At 32.6% G+C, this 14,874-nt stretch overlaps 1 protein-coding gene across 1 annotated transcript in view; it reads left to right on the top strand.

Moving 5' to 3' along the window:
- LOC131849626 (facilitated trehalose transporter Tret1-like) overlaps positions 1-14,874 on the top strand; it is a 28,999-nt gene that overhangs the window by 7,703 nt on the left and 6,422 nt on the right. The window contains exons 2-4 of the mRNA XM_059199736.1: positions 10,054-10,283; positions 13,362-13,478; positions 14,541-14,747. Of these exons, the coding sequence (XP_059055719.1) occupies positions 10,054-10,283; positions 13,362-13,478; positions 14,541-14,747 (554 nt within the window). The remainder of the gene's footprint in view (positions 1-10,053; positions 10,284-13,361; positions 13,479-14,540; positions 14,748-14,874) is intronic.

Here is a 14,874-nt window from a genome sequence, read left to right as displayed (position 1 = left end):
GAGGTATGCTAATGTTGTGTAAGATAACTCAGGTGGGTTAATAGTTTGTACAATTACGCAAGTATTATTCCCATCGTTGCGACATTGCTTCTTGATGTGTCATTGTGTACATGTCAAATGTCAAAAAATTATCGAACGTACTTAATAAAAGTCTAACAGATTTTATACTAAGTATAATCAGTTAGTCCATGCTAATTTTTTTAACGAATTATAATGAAATTGTGCACCCGCCTGTACTAACAAATCGTTAACGAGGCGAGGCACCAGTGGAGAATCATAATATGAGCATGAGGTCAGGTCAGTTAGCCCATCTAGGCAGATGGCAATTTACCACGGTAGTTTCCAGGACCGCGTGGAGGTCAACTTGCCGTCAACTCAGAAACACCGGTTTTGTTTTTATTGTTCAATATCTAAAATCATCATCATCATCATCATCATCGCAGCCCGGAAGACGTCCACTTCTGGACATAGGCCTATGTCCAATATCTAAAATAATATTTTTAAATTCAGTCCATTGTTATTTATAAGTAAATAGCATTCAAATCTTAAATTAACTCTTATTATTTAAAACTTGTCAAAACTGACAAGTTGTAAAATAACAAAAACTTTACTTTTCAATTCATGAAATCAAACCAAGAACTGTTTTCATTAATGCAATCTTTTAAACAAAATTCATTTTATTAATTACACTAGTTCAAAAGTTCTAAAAGTAAAAATATAGCGTAGTTGAGATGCTTTTCTTTTTTAATATCGTTGTAATATAATGATAATTATCAGATAGATATATTCAGATAACCGGATATTAAGTCATTAGCGCTAGTAGAACCTAATGCCTAGGTTCAACGACGCTGGTCACGGTAGAACGCGAAAGCCTCCTTGCCGGGGTCCCCCACAGTGACCCCGTGACCCCGACATCACGGCAAGGAGGCGGAACACAATGGTGTTTTAATGGGTATGAATCCCACACTAGCCGCGATAACCACATATGTATATTGTGATTTTTTTATATAACTACTAGCTGTCCCGACAAATGTTTTTTGCCATATAAATGTAAGTACTAATATCGCTATTAAAAAATATTGATTGGTGGTAGAAGGGTGGAAATATAGGGTTGTATGATTTTTTTAATACCACAGAATAAAAATATATTGTTGAGTCATCTTTAACACTTAGGGGTATAAAAAATAGTTATAAACGTATTCTCAGATCTACTGAATATACCTATAAAATTTCATAAATATCGGTCAACCGTTTCAGAGGAGTATGGTAACTGACATCGTGACACAAGAATTTGATATATAAGACTAGCTGTCCCGGCAAACGTTGTTTTGCCTTAAAATAAATATAAAAATTGTTTGTGGAGGACTACCCCTAACATTTAAGGGGATGAAAAATAGATATTGGCCGATTCTCAGACCTACTCAATACGCTCACAAAATTTCATGAGAATCGGTCAAGCCGTTTCGGAGGAGTATGGGAACGAAAACTGTGACACGAGAATTTTATATACAAGATAATGTTTAACAAGCTTACGCCTCCAAGTCTGTTTTTGAAAATCATAAAATGTTATTGTACTATGTTTGTAGACAAACATAGTACAAAATGACAATCACAGCATGCAGTTGATTTTGTTTCTAAGTATGTATATATAAATGTTAGCATACTTTTTATCTGTGACTGTTGTGCTATTAGTAAATAATGTAAGAAGATAAACGAATTCTTCATAACTATTATATAATGTTATAAACTACAAATAGTATATTTCAAATAAACATATTTTACTTCACAAAAAAACCAACTAATATAAGAACAAAATTAAAATGAATAGTTATATATCAGAAGTGGACTCAATACAACAGACGGTCTCGGTGGTCAAACGTTTATTTTACTTCCGACGGTCGCGGGTTCCATTCCTCACATTGTACATGAATGATTGTCTGAATCGATCTGGGTATTTATATGTATAACTAGCTGCAACCGCGACTTCGTCCGCGTGGAATATAACTTTATTTCTCTAAAATAAAAGTAGTCTAAGTTAGGAGTAACTTATTTACTTATTTAGTAACTTATATTACATCAGCTACCTACCAATAAAAATCTCGTCACAATCAGTTTAGCCATTTCAAAGATTAGCCGGAACAAACAGACCGACAGACTGATAGACAAAACGAGGAACATGCGATATAGTCGAAGTTGCGTGGATTAACTAGTCATTTATAAATTACTTCGACATACGCACCAGTTCCGTAGAACGGGATTCCCCTTGCATAGCGGCAAATAAAATTACAGTGAATACAGAACTGTGAGAGGAAGGAATGTCAAACGGGTTCAAACATGCGAAATATACCAGCATATAAAACATATATAAATATTTATTAAGGACTATATATTTTTTTATAAGTATATTTTACGGCTCTGGATACAAGTCCTTTTTAGCCCAAATTAACAACTACTCTAACTCAGTTTTATATTAACTGTTCTATCGAACTTATCTAAAAAACTAAAAATAATCACTGTATAGTAGTAATATAAATAACACTCATTTTTCCACTGTGTTCGAAATAAATTTATATAAAGCAACTAAGGACTATGATGCAGTTATGGGAATTCTCCCCAAATTCTGGCTGAATATTTGGCAATGGGTGAATAAATGAATGAGCGAATTTGTGGGGGAGACATAACTGAAGTGTAGGTTTATAGGGTTTCATCACGTCCTGATGTCTAAAAACAAGAACAAAAGCTGACTAAAGCGAACTGTACCATATAAGGAACCCTCTTATATGGTACAGTTCGCTTTCATACAGCATGAAATTGCCGATTTGTAACGAAAAATTGAAAATAGTTTTTTAAAGAGGTGACATATTTATTTAATAGAATAGAATAGAATAGAATAGAAAATCATTTATTCAAATAAACTTACATTGAAGCACTTTTTTTTTTTAATCTACCGCTCATTCGGAATGCTGTCTCATCACAAGAAGAACAAGCAAGAAACTTGTGTGTTGCTCTTTTAATTAATTTATTCTTACTTACAATTTAAGTTTAAGTGTGTGAATACAAACCACCGATTAGCACTAATTCAATTAAATACTCAAAAAGAAAAAAATATTGAATACATAACCAACTGGTTAAACAATTAATAAGAGGAAATCAGTCATAGTGATTAGAGCAGACCAGTCCCTACAAGCAGCACCCGTTCACGAGTATGACGGATGAGCCAGCCATCACTGCGATCGACCATATTTTAGGGAGCCCAATGACCCGGCCCACCACGCCGCCACAAGTCTGGACATTTTAGTGAGCATGACTACTCAAAACACCAGACCACGTCATAGCTACTCACAATTGCCATCTGATGTTTATAGTATTCACATTTCACATAAGAATGCATGCGGCAATTAATACAAAACCCGCTACGCTTTCATATTTCTAAAATAATTGAATCAAGAAAGCAATGAGATAAACAAATTATAACGTTGTATGCTAATAAACTAATTATTTACTTGATATGTTGTCTTCTATGAATTCGTCTATCCTGTAATAGGCTTCCTTACATAAAAATTGTTTAATATAAGATTTGAATTGCCTCTCTGTCAGATTTAGTGCAGATTCTGGCAGTTTATTATAAAATCTTACGCAATTACCATAGAATGAATTACTGACTTTGTGCAGGCGGCATTTAGGTAAAATTAGCTTATTTTTATTGCGTAAGTTTCTATTTGTACAGTCTTTAAGTTTTCTAAAACTGTCTAAATTCTTCCGTGTATACATGATATTCTCATAAATGTATTGTGAAGTAACGGTGAGGATATTTGAATCTTTAAAACACTGACGTAATGACTCTCTTGAACCCATACCATAAATAGAACGTATGGCTCTCTTTTGTAAAATAAATATAGTATTTATATCGGCTGCTTTACCCCATAGTAGTATACCATATGACATAATGCTATGGAAATAACTAAAGTATACAAAGTTTAGCCGTCGCCACGTCTGTTAATTGCCTAATGCTTCTAATTGCATATGCAGCTGAACTGAGTCTCTTGGCCAATTTTGAAATATGGGGCCCCCATTGTAATTTCGAGTCCACTGTTATATAAAAAAAACTGTATCATTAACAAAATTTACTATTTCGTCATTAAGCAATAACTGTTTATTTATTGGTCTTACATTAGGAAGTGTAAATTTTATACACTTTGTTTTGCTGGAATTTAATAATAGGTTATTACATGTAAACCAATTTAATATAGCAGACATAGCACAATTTACATCGTCTAATTGATTAGTTTGACGTCCAATTTTAAACACTAACGAAGTATCATCCGCAAACAGCACTATATCTGCAATTTTCTCTACCATAAAGGGAAGGTCATTTATGTAAATTAAAAAAAAGAAAGGGGCCTAAGATTGACCCTTGTGGAACGCCCATCCCAATATTAGCTCCCTCAGATTTTATACCGTCAATATCTACAGTTTGGACCCTATCCTCTAAATAAGTTCTCATTAATTTTAGATCATTATCTTTTATACCATAATGTTCGAGCTTGTACAAAAGTGTTTTATAATCCACGCAATCAAATGCCTTTGATAGGTCACAAAAAACTCCGAGTGCATCCTGTGACTTCTCCCATGATTGGAAAATATGTGTTATCAGCGCTACACCTGCGTCAGTGGTAGACTTGCCGGCGGTGAAACCATATTGTTGACTGTGAAGCAGTCGGTTATCCCTGAAGTATTGTAACATTTGATTTAACATTATCTTTTCAAACACCTTACTTAGAACTGGCAAAATAGATATAGGTCTATAGTTCCCTGGCTCAAATTTATCTCCTGATTTAAATAGTGGGATTAATTTGCTAAATTTCATTAATTGTGGAAAAGTCCCATTATCAATACATTTATTAAAAATAGTAGCTAGATATGGAGCAACAATATCTATGAAAGAACTAACTACTTTTACAGACATGCCCCAAAGGTCTTCTGTATTTTTAAAATTTAGATGTTTGAATATTTTTATGATATGAACGGGGCTAACATGTGAAAATTTAAATCTTAAAGCACAACAACCGATATTAGACTCTAGTAATATTTTTGCTCGAGATGGAGATGAGTCCAGAGAAGATGTAATATTAATCGGAATATTAGCAAAAAAATCTTCAAAAACATTAACTACATCTTTTGTTGCTGTTATTAATTTATTATCATAATTTAATGCAATTTAATTTAATTTAATTTAATTTTAATTTAATCAAAATATTTACTCTTATAATCTATATATCTACATATATATTGCTGCCATCTAATCGGAAGTTCATTTATGCCTATGACAGCGTGCATAAGAAGTCTTGCGTTATCGTGAAGCAATAATGGTGAAGATCGATTCACGAGTCGGGAATGTTTCTCTCTCAGTTTCACCATCATTCGAAATTCTAATATTATAACAATTCCTTTGGAGAGCTTCTGCCCACTTAGGTGATGCAAATGAAGTTGTACGGGTCATCAACATAGTATACCGTATTTATAATAATTACGCTAATGTATACTTCGTACATTGTATTCATAATAGGTCTTAATTAAGTTAATGAAGGCACAATAGTATCGTTCAATATGTAAACAATTTAATTATCAAATTGATTGGAAATTAAATAAAGAATGAAATTCATCCAAGAATTTCATCCATTATTTAATACTGTTCTTTTTATCTGTAAGATACATAACAACCTAATATTACAATGATTATATTTAGAGAAGCCTAGGTAGGGTAAGGTACCTAAACTTTAGGGTTTATGAAAAAAATTGTATTATTGGGACTTGGTCACAAAACAAACTTTATTAGAATGTTTATGACTTTAAAATTATATAATTTCATTAAAATAATGAAATATAAGGATAAAAAATAAGGATTATGTAGTATGTGTATGTGTAGGTACATAGTCTACGCTGTGTTTCATATTTATCGCGATCGTTTACTATTTTCCCGGAGATTACCTACTTGAAAATTATTATTTCACGAAATGTAGTCTTAATTACATAAAATAATATTACAACCCGGAAACATTACAAATTCAGTTTGTAATGGAAAAACGTTAAAATTTATTTCACCAACAGTATGAATAACTAACATTTAAGTTTGAGAATATTTGTGCTCGCATGAAGCCGGAACAGATGGCTATATATCATATAAATTCTTAATTAGTATTCTACATGAATCCTTTCAAATCACACCAAATGACTAAGTGTTTATTGCAATTAAAAATCAAGTCGTTTATCATGTTTCATGGTTCCAATTACTGACGTGTTCTATCTGAAAAGTCGAGTGATGAATGGAAACCTTGTGGTCGAACTATGGCGACGTACTTTGAATATTTATCAGTGGTAGTTACTAAAGATATGACATAGACAAAAATTAATTTATATATCGTTTATGTACCAACCAGTAAGGGACCATCCATAAGGGTTTTATTAGAATAAAAAGTTTAAAGTTTAAAATTAGAGTGGGAGACAGTGCAACATTGTGTGACAAAGGAAGGACGGTGTCATGAGTGTCGTGACATTATTTTTCAATAAATACACTTTTTTAATAGCAACACGCCAGTTTCTTGCTCATTCTTCTTGTGAATGAACGGTAGATTAAAAGAACAATAACTATGACTATTCAAAAGTGCTTAAATTAAGTTTATTTGAATAAAGGATTTTCTACTCTATTCTATTATTTAATACATATTTTAAATGGAAATAAATATACGTATGTAATTTCTAAATTTTGTTTGTTTTTAAAGTATGTGACGATACATTAGATATGGAGACACACAAACGTGACCCGAGACGAAGGACGCATATCATGACAATAATGGGGAATTTTTTAAAGATCCGATTATATACATAGTTTTAATTCAAAATTGCAAAAATATATAAAGTATAATATATACATATTAGTTCAATATCGTCAAATGGATCTAAAATGACGTAATTTTCTAATAATTGTAACCCGAAGGTACTTCAGTAACTGGAATTCCATTGTTACTAAAAATTGAAGTTACATCATCATCTGCTTCTGCCTTATCCCATTTATTTGGGGTCGGCGTAATATGTTTTTCGCTTCCATTCATCGCTGTTCGCAGTAATCGCGTTATTTACTTCCTTTCTTACCATATCATCTTTCACAATGTCCATCCATCTCTTTTTCGGCCTTCCTCTGCCCTTATAACCATCCACATTCATTTGCAACATCTTTCTTAAAATATTATGCTCGTTCCTACGCATTACATTAAAAAATTGAAGTTACAATGACGTATAATTGCTAGTTGGGATTCATCTTAGCATGTTCAATAAATGATTATCTACTATTGCCTACAGCGACATAGGTTCTAGCTAAATCGCCTTTAACACCAAGTTTGTTATTGTTTCCGCCTTTCATTATGTTAACAATGAAGGACTACATGCATTCTATACTTTGATATCTACATCTATACGTATAATTACAATGTAACTAATCGCAGTCTGTACATAAAAGATATATAAGAAATACTAATTACTGTTAATTTTATTATCAATATATTAGAACCAAAAACGATGTACGACTGAAAAAATCTTAGAACTTTCGTCTATTGATCTATATGTTTGTGTATTATCTTAATTTTCCGTTTTGGGTGCGGTTCTCGTTAATACCAATCGATCGGTCGCCCGATGGTCGAAATTTTACCAGGTTTCTATTGTCTAAGAGTCAAATACATGGTAATGTGTGTATTGTTTTTTTAAATTTATTTTTATTTATTTATTTAATTAACAGAATATAAACTTACAGATATAATATAAACTTATTGATTTAATGTATAAACTATTTTTCATATTCCGTCCGCGCTATTTCCGTTATGAGGGTTATAAACTTTTGCTTCACGTATTAATATATTATATATATATATATAGATATCTATGAGAGCACGGGGCGGTAAAGAGAATCACTAGTATCTACATAATAAAAATGTATAAATATCTATCGCTGACTGTACGGTTAAAAAAATATTATTGAGGAAAAACATTAAAGTGACGCATACTTTAACAAACTAATAGCAGCGGGACTATGTTTTAAAGTTTTTGTTTGTGCGTTTATACGCGCTCGAATGGTAAGGTTTACTTAAAAAGTATTATTCGTTTCATTTCATCAAAAATTTCACACCGCACGACTACAATCTAGCTAGATGCGGGATCAACTAGATAGTAGTACCAGTAAACAAAAAGTCATAAGTGAAAACGAGCGGGAATTGAACCCGCTACCATCTGATAGTAAGAGTATATTCTAAACTACCACCTCTGTACCACCGAGCTTTACCACAGACCAGCTGAAAGTATGAGCACATACTAAACCACCGAGATCGATCACAAAAATAACAACATTAATGAATGCAACATGCGTACGATAAATTATGCAGAACATATTCCGGGGCGGACCTCAACCTTCATTTGTTCCATTGTATTTTAATTACATTGACACAAATTAGTATTTCCAATAATCTGTCGCGAGCAGTGAACAGATTCTAATATCATTTATATATAGGTATCTTATCTAAACAACAAACATTTTTTTGCAACTGAAATGAGAAGGCACAAAGTTGATCTTATTGTATTTGTTGACTGGTTGGGTAAGCAACCGTATCCGTATGAACAGCGCCATACACATCGTCTTTATTTGCTTTCCATGGTATGGTACATGTTTAATGTTCCTTGGAGAAGAACAGAGCAGGTCAAGCAGGCTCTCATTTCTCTTGCACTGAGTCTACTCAAGTGTCGTTAATCGATTTCCTGAGCTGAACATATTTACATGTGAATTGTTGAATTTTAGCGGAATGTCAATGAATTTCCGAAATAATACGCAAAATTGTAGATTATTATTGTTTTAATATCTATATATTTTTTTGTAAATTTTCCTAAGTGAGCATATTGGGAAGCTGTAAGGCTGGCTTAGTTTTGAAGTAGCTTGTGATACACTCCAAAATTGTGCATTGAGAATAATTTAAGAAGATTATTTTTAAAACGGAAATGGGATATGCAGTATGAGATAGCGAATCTTAATAATGTTATCATATCAACGCGAAAGTTTGTAAGTATGGATGTTTGTTACCCTCTCACGCAAAAACTACTGCACGGATTTTGATGAAACTCTACAGTAATATGTCTTATACGTCAGAATAACACATAGAATTTAACGCGAGCGAAACCGCGGGCACATCTAGTAGCTGCATAAATACAGGAATGATAATGTTCCTCAAGAATTACTAAAAGAGGTGTAGAGACACCTCTTTTAGTAATTCTATAATATACTGTAGCCTAAGGTCTAACTTGGCTAGTTTTCATGTACGAAATATACTGTAGCCTTCGCAAGTTCTAAACATTTACAACAGTTACTTGTCGGTTCCTATTTTATTATTAGTAGTAACTAGCAATCGAAAGTAATCATTGGTATATGAGAACTGGCCAAGTTAGACTTTAGGCTACAGTATATTATCCTAAGTTATAAGAAGAAATGATATTTTATATTGTTATAAATACATTTCAGGACATACCATTGAACTTGGCATCCATTTAGATCTCACCTCTTTTGTCGTAGAAGTCAACAATCAAGGCATATATCATAATATTAAACTCGGCTATCATTTCACATTTATGTTTTTGATGGGATATAGTTAACATCAAGTAACCCGCTAGATCGTATGCCATTTCAGTTAAATAATAATAATAATCTCAGGACTATTCACACAGCGCCATCTAGACCCAAGTTAAGCTAGCGAAAGCTTGTATTATGGATACTAGATAATTAATACAACAACATAGATTTTTTTCGTAAATACATACATATTATACATAGAAAACACACAGACCGATGCAAGCAATCATACACATCAATACCAATGTTTGTGCCGTGCGAGGAATCAAACCCGCGACCAACGGACGTAACGCGGAATGCTAAATCGCTAGATCATCGAGATCGTCTCGGTAAGAATAAATAAGGAAAGTAATTTATTTATTATGCATATAACTTAGTAATTTTACTTGCAGTGACCATCCCGGTGCTTAATTTCGGGATGCTCCTCGGATGGCAGTCACCCATGACACCTATACTGCAGTCCCCGACGGGCCCAGCCCCTGAGCCTATTACGGATGAGACTATATCCTGGATGGCGTCGCTGGTCTTCTTCCCACCCATATTCTGTGGGTTTCTCATGGGAAACCTAGTCGACCTGGTCGGTAGAAAAAAAGTTACACTTCTGACTTCTTTGTTTTTATTGGTAAGTAATTGGCAATAATATTATAATTAAATCTACTTTATTCTTAGAAAGTTTAGTTAATAATAATCAATTCTAATATTATAAATCCTAAAGTTAATCTTTTACCTTATCCCAATTAAACGGGTTATTCAAGAAGGGTATATTAAGGTTTCTTAAGGGTCGGCAACGCGCAAGTGATACCCCTGGTGCTTCAGGCGTTCATAGGCTACGGTAACCATTTACCATCAGATGGGCCGTATGCTTGATTGCCAACCATAGTAGAATAAAAAAAAACGGATCTTAATGAAATTTGATATGTAGCTGCTAGTATTACGAAGACAGGCATTTCAAAAAAGGTATTAAATAGGGATGAAAGTTTATACATATTACAACTATTAATATCATGAAAAGAAAATATATTTTTTGTACGTTTATCTATACATATAAATACTAGCTGGCCGCCAACGTTATTTTGCTATATAAATTAAAATCGATATTAAAAAATAGGGGTTGATGTTAGGGGTGACAATTTAGGGTTGTATGTATTTTCAATCCTAAATAATAATAAATTTAAAATAAAATATTATATCGAAAAAATTATAACGTATAATGAATTGTTCTTATATTGTTCATCTCTAACTTTAAATGATTGTTTATGTTAATTTTCATCGACAAGTTTGTATATCTGTCTGATTTTTACTTTCTTATCTAAACGACTAAACGGATCTTAATATAATTTGTGATCTGGGAAGGGGTGAAATAGGGGATGCAAGTTTGTGGAGGCGTAGTCACAGGTAAGGTAGTATTTAGTAACGAGTACAAATAAGGGTGAAAAGATTGTTTTTTTGAACGAACTAATCTCTTGATCTGCATATTAGCTTAAAAAACATGTGATACCTTAATTCTTGAGATTAGGGCATAACATTAGGATTCTTTACAATAATAATAATAATAATCCTAGACAATTAATACAGTGCCATCTAGTCCCAAGGTAAGCGGAGCTTGTATTATGGGTACTAGACAAGTGATATAAATGCATAGATTTTTTTTGTAACTACAAATATAATATACATAGACAACATTTAAATTTTATATTGGTATATTAGTATTTTTATATATTTGTATCTGTATATATATGTACTATTTTTATGTATCTATTTGTTATAATTTTTGTTTTTCTTTTTTTCTTTCAATTAATTATTAAAGTGCACCGCCTTATTATCTCAATCAATTAGATCAACGCGACGGTTGACTGGTAGAGAATGCCATCAGGCATTAAGTCCGCCATGTATACATTTTTGTGTGCAAAAGAATAAATAAATAAATAAACACCCAGATCGATACATTTCATCATACAAATATTTGTACCGTGCGACAAACCGAACTCGCGACTATCGGAAGAAAAGCGGTGTCCTATAGCGCTAGACCATCGCGGCCGTCAATCATCGAGATAAATATGAATAATAAGCGAAAAATCAGCCGGAAAGTAATCCTGCCATTACTTTTGAATTAAAAAGCGAGTGAAACTGCGGAACACAATTAGTATATGACAACCAGATGGAAATACCACGCAAAACTTGTTACCTATCTCCCAGTTCTTGTTATTTCCTGTGCGACTGCAATAAACAAGATGTAAGATGAAACGGTCGTAAACTCTTGTAAGCACTTTTGTATCAGGTCGTAATGACACTTAATAGAGTAATTTTTATATATGTTAGAAATTGTTAATAAAATTTGCACACTCATAATTTTTTTTATGAAAATATATTTATTACTAACTGTTTAACTTTTTTTATCGTTAATTTAACATTAGTTATACTTTTTAAATAAATGTAGCATAAGTTACTCCTTATAACATTAGTTATATACTGGTAAAAATCCCCTCAAATTCCGTCCAGCCTTTTCAGACAAGAACAAACAGACTACAGACAAAAACATTAATAGTTTTTTTGATGTAATATAGAATATATCGTATATTTAATTAACAAAAAAAAATATATTAGGTGTCTAATACCCCATATACATGAGCTATGCTTGGCTTGGGTCTAGATGGCGCTGTGTGAATCGTTCTTAGTTATTATTATTAATACTATAGTAGCTACACCTGTTTAATGGCGTTAGAATGAATCATTTTACCTGTCTTTGTCTCCACACCGACTCGATCTATAATGCCAACTTTCAAGCAAATCACTCCTCGATCCTTGTAGCATTCTCGAAAGCTTACGTCAGAATTCTTTGTAAGCGATCTGCTCTTGGCTTTTTGCGGTTTTTGCCACTATTAAGTACCATATCTAATTATTTCATAATAACAAATCATTGTAGATAACTAAGCATGTTATACACTGCACATGAAGTACATTTGGATTGACAACTAAACTGTGATTTTAAAAAGGAATCATGAGAAAAAATAATAGATCCGCTTATAATATATGCAGCAGATTCATCTCGACATGCTACTGAAATGTGAATGTTAAGATGGTCAGGTGGTGTGACAAGAATGGATGAGATATCTGTCTGTCTGTTTGTTCCGGCTCTCTGAAATAGCTGGACCGATTTTGACGAGTCTTTTATTGGCAGATAGCTGATGTAATAAGGAGTCACTTAGGCTACTTTTATTTTAGAAAAATAAAGTTAAATTCCACGCGGTCGAAGTCAGCTACAGAAGACAGCTAGTACGAAATAAGTGAGCAATCTTAGCAAATTTACCAAAAAAAAAATTCAGTTGAGTTTCCTGCCAGTTCTTCTCAATCTATATGCTGAACTGGACAATAGGGGAAAAAGTAAATGGCAAAAACTTGACGTTCATAAGCAGCAAAAATATACTACGTGAATGATTATTTATTTTATACTCAAGATTTTGTTTCGGAATAAAGCAACGATTTTTGGAAGTAAACGACTGACGAATAAAGAAATTTTTCGATTAATCCTAACCTCACCATTAGCATGCCTTATTGCAATTGCATAAAGTATATTTATTATCGACAAAGAAAATCAAAAGCCCAAAATGAAATCATGGACTTTAGAATTAATTATTATTAAATCACCTTAATAATAGGTTTATTTCTATTTTATTACATTCTATTATACCTTTTTTTCCAGATAAGTTGGACGATAACGCTATTCTCGCTGCGGCCGTGGGCACTCATCCTGTCTCGAGCCGTCGCGGGTTTCGCCTGCGCTAGTTGCTATGTAGTCACACCTTTATATCTAAAAGAGGTATGTAGAAATTCTTGTACTGCTAATACTGCGTAAATACCAGGTGTGTCAGTATATTGATACTGTCTCCGAACCTTTAAAATATAATAGATATAAATCCTTGAAAGTTTCCTTATGACTACTTCAAAATATACTGATCTTATAATTTGTTCTGGCTCTCTGAAATGGCTGGACCGATTTTGACGAGACTTTTATTGGCAGGTAGCTGATGTAATAAGGATTCACTTAGGCTACTTTTATTTTAGAAAAATAAAGTTTATTTTCACGCGGACGAAGTCAGCTACAGAAGACAGCTAGTACGAAATAAGTAAGCAATGTTAACAAACTTTAACAAAATACCATTTTGTGACGTCGGTAATTCCATCATGTTACCAAATTCCGTCATGTGAACCGTCAGCTTGTTTGCTATTGAATTATAAATATTATTATTTATATTATATAATTATTATATTATGCATTAGAGTTATAGTCCGTTCATCCATTGAGTATATAGTGTATATGTAATACATTAGACACATTGCATGTAAGAAATTATTATAGGACTGCAAATAATTTTTCATTGTGTTGTTAATTATCATCATGGCATGATTACATGATTCATATGTTCTATAATCGATTGTGAAAAAGGGTGTTTCTGTCTTGTCTGGTAAACAATAATAATAAATTAATATTTTATTAGCATTTTTTATCTGTTCTCTTTTAGTAATAAAAGAGAACAGATAAAAAAAACAGCATTTTAAAAGGATCTATTACTTTGCGTTACAAAAGGCAGTGTTGCCGCCAATATTTATTTAATAGTCTTTTCGTTTACTTATAATTTGAAATCGGTTATTTCTTTAACAATTTAAACCCCTTTAGATTAAAACAAATAATGCCATGATATTTTTTAATAGTTGAGATACCCGAATACGCGTTACCAACCTAAAGTGCTAGTGCTCCATATTCTATAAGGATTTGATATTTCGAGCCAATGATTCATTCAGCAAAAATTCATGATTCATAAATATATATATCATGGCAAATAAAAAAATATATCAGACATTATTAATTTATTTATTTCAGATCGCATCAGACAACGTGAGAGGTGCGCTTGGATCACTTTTCATTTTATCCCAAAACCTCGGTTACTTATTGGTATACATAGCTGGAGATCTACTCTCCTTCACTATGGTTATGTGGATTTGTACTGCAGTGCCACTACTACACCTCGTTACCTTCCTAGCGATGCCAGAAACACCAGTATTCCTTGTGAAACAAGGGAAACAACAGGTAAATACAGACTGATTTTTTATGTAATGGCAAATAATTTGAATGCCAAATATTAAGTGGAACATAAACAGTAACAAATAATCCATATAGGTTGCTATTCCGGAAAACTAAGGTATCATGATGACCC

This window comes from Achroia grisella, unplaced genomic scaffold (assembly GCF_030625045.1).
Source record: "Achroia grisella isolate CSIRO2021 unplaced genomic scaffold, CSIRO_AGI_Agris_v1 utg660, whole genome shotgun sequence".
NCBI lineage: Eukaryota > Metazoa > Arthropoda > Insecta > Lepidoptera > Pyralidae > Achroia > Achroia grisella.
The sequence above is the reverse complement of the archived record's forward strand: the minus strand, read 5'-3'. Positions and strand labels throughout refer to the sequence as shown.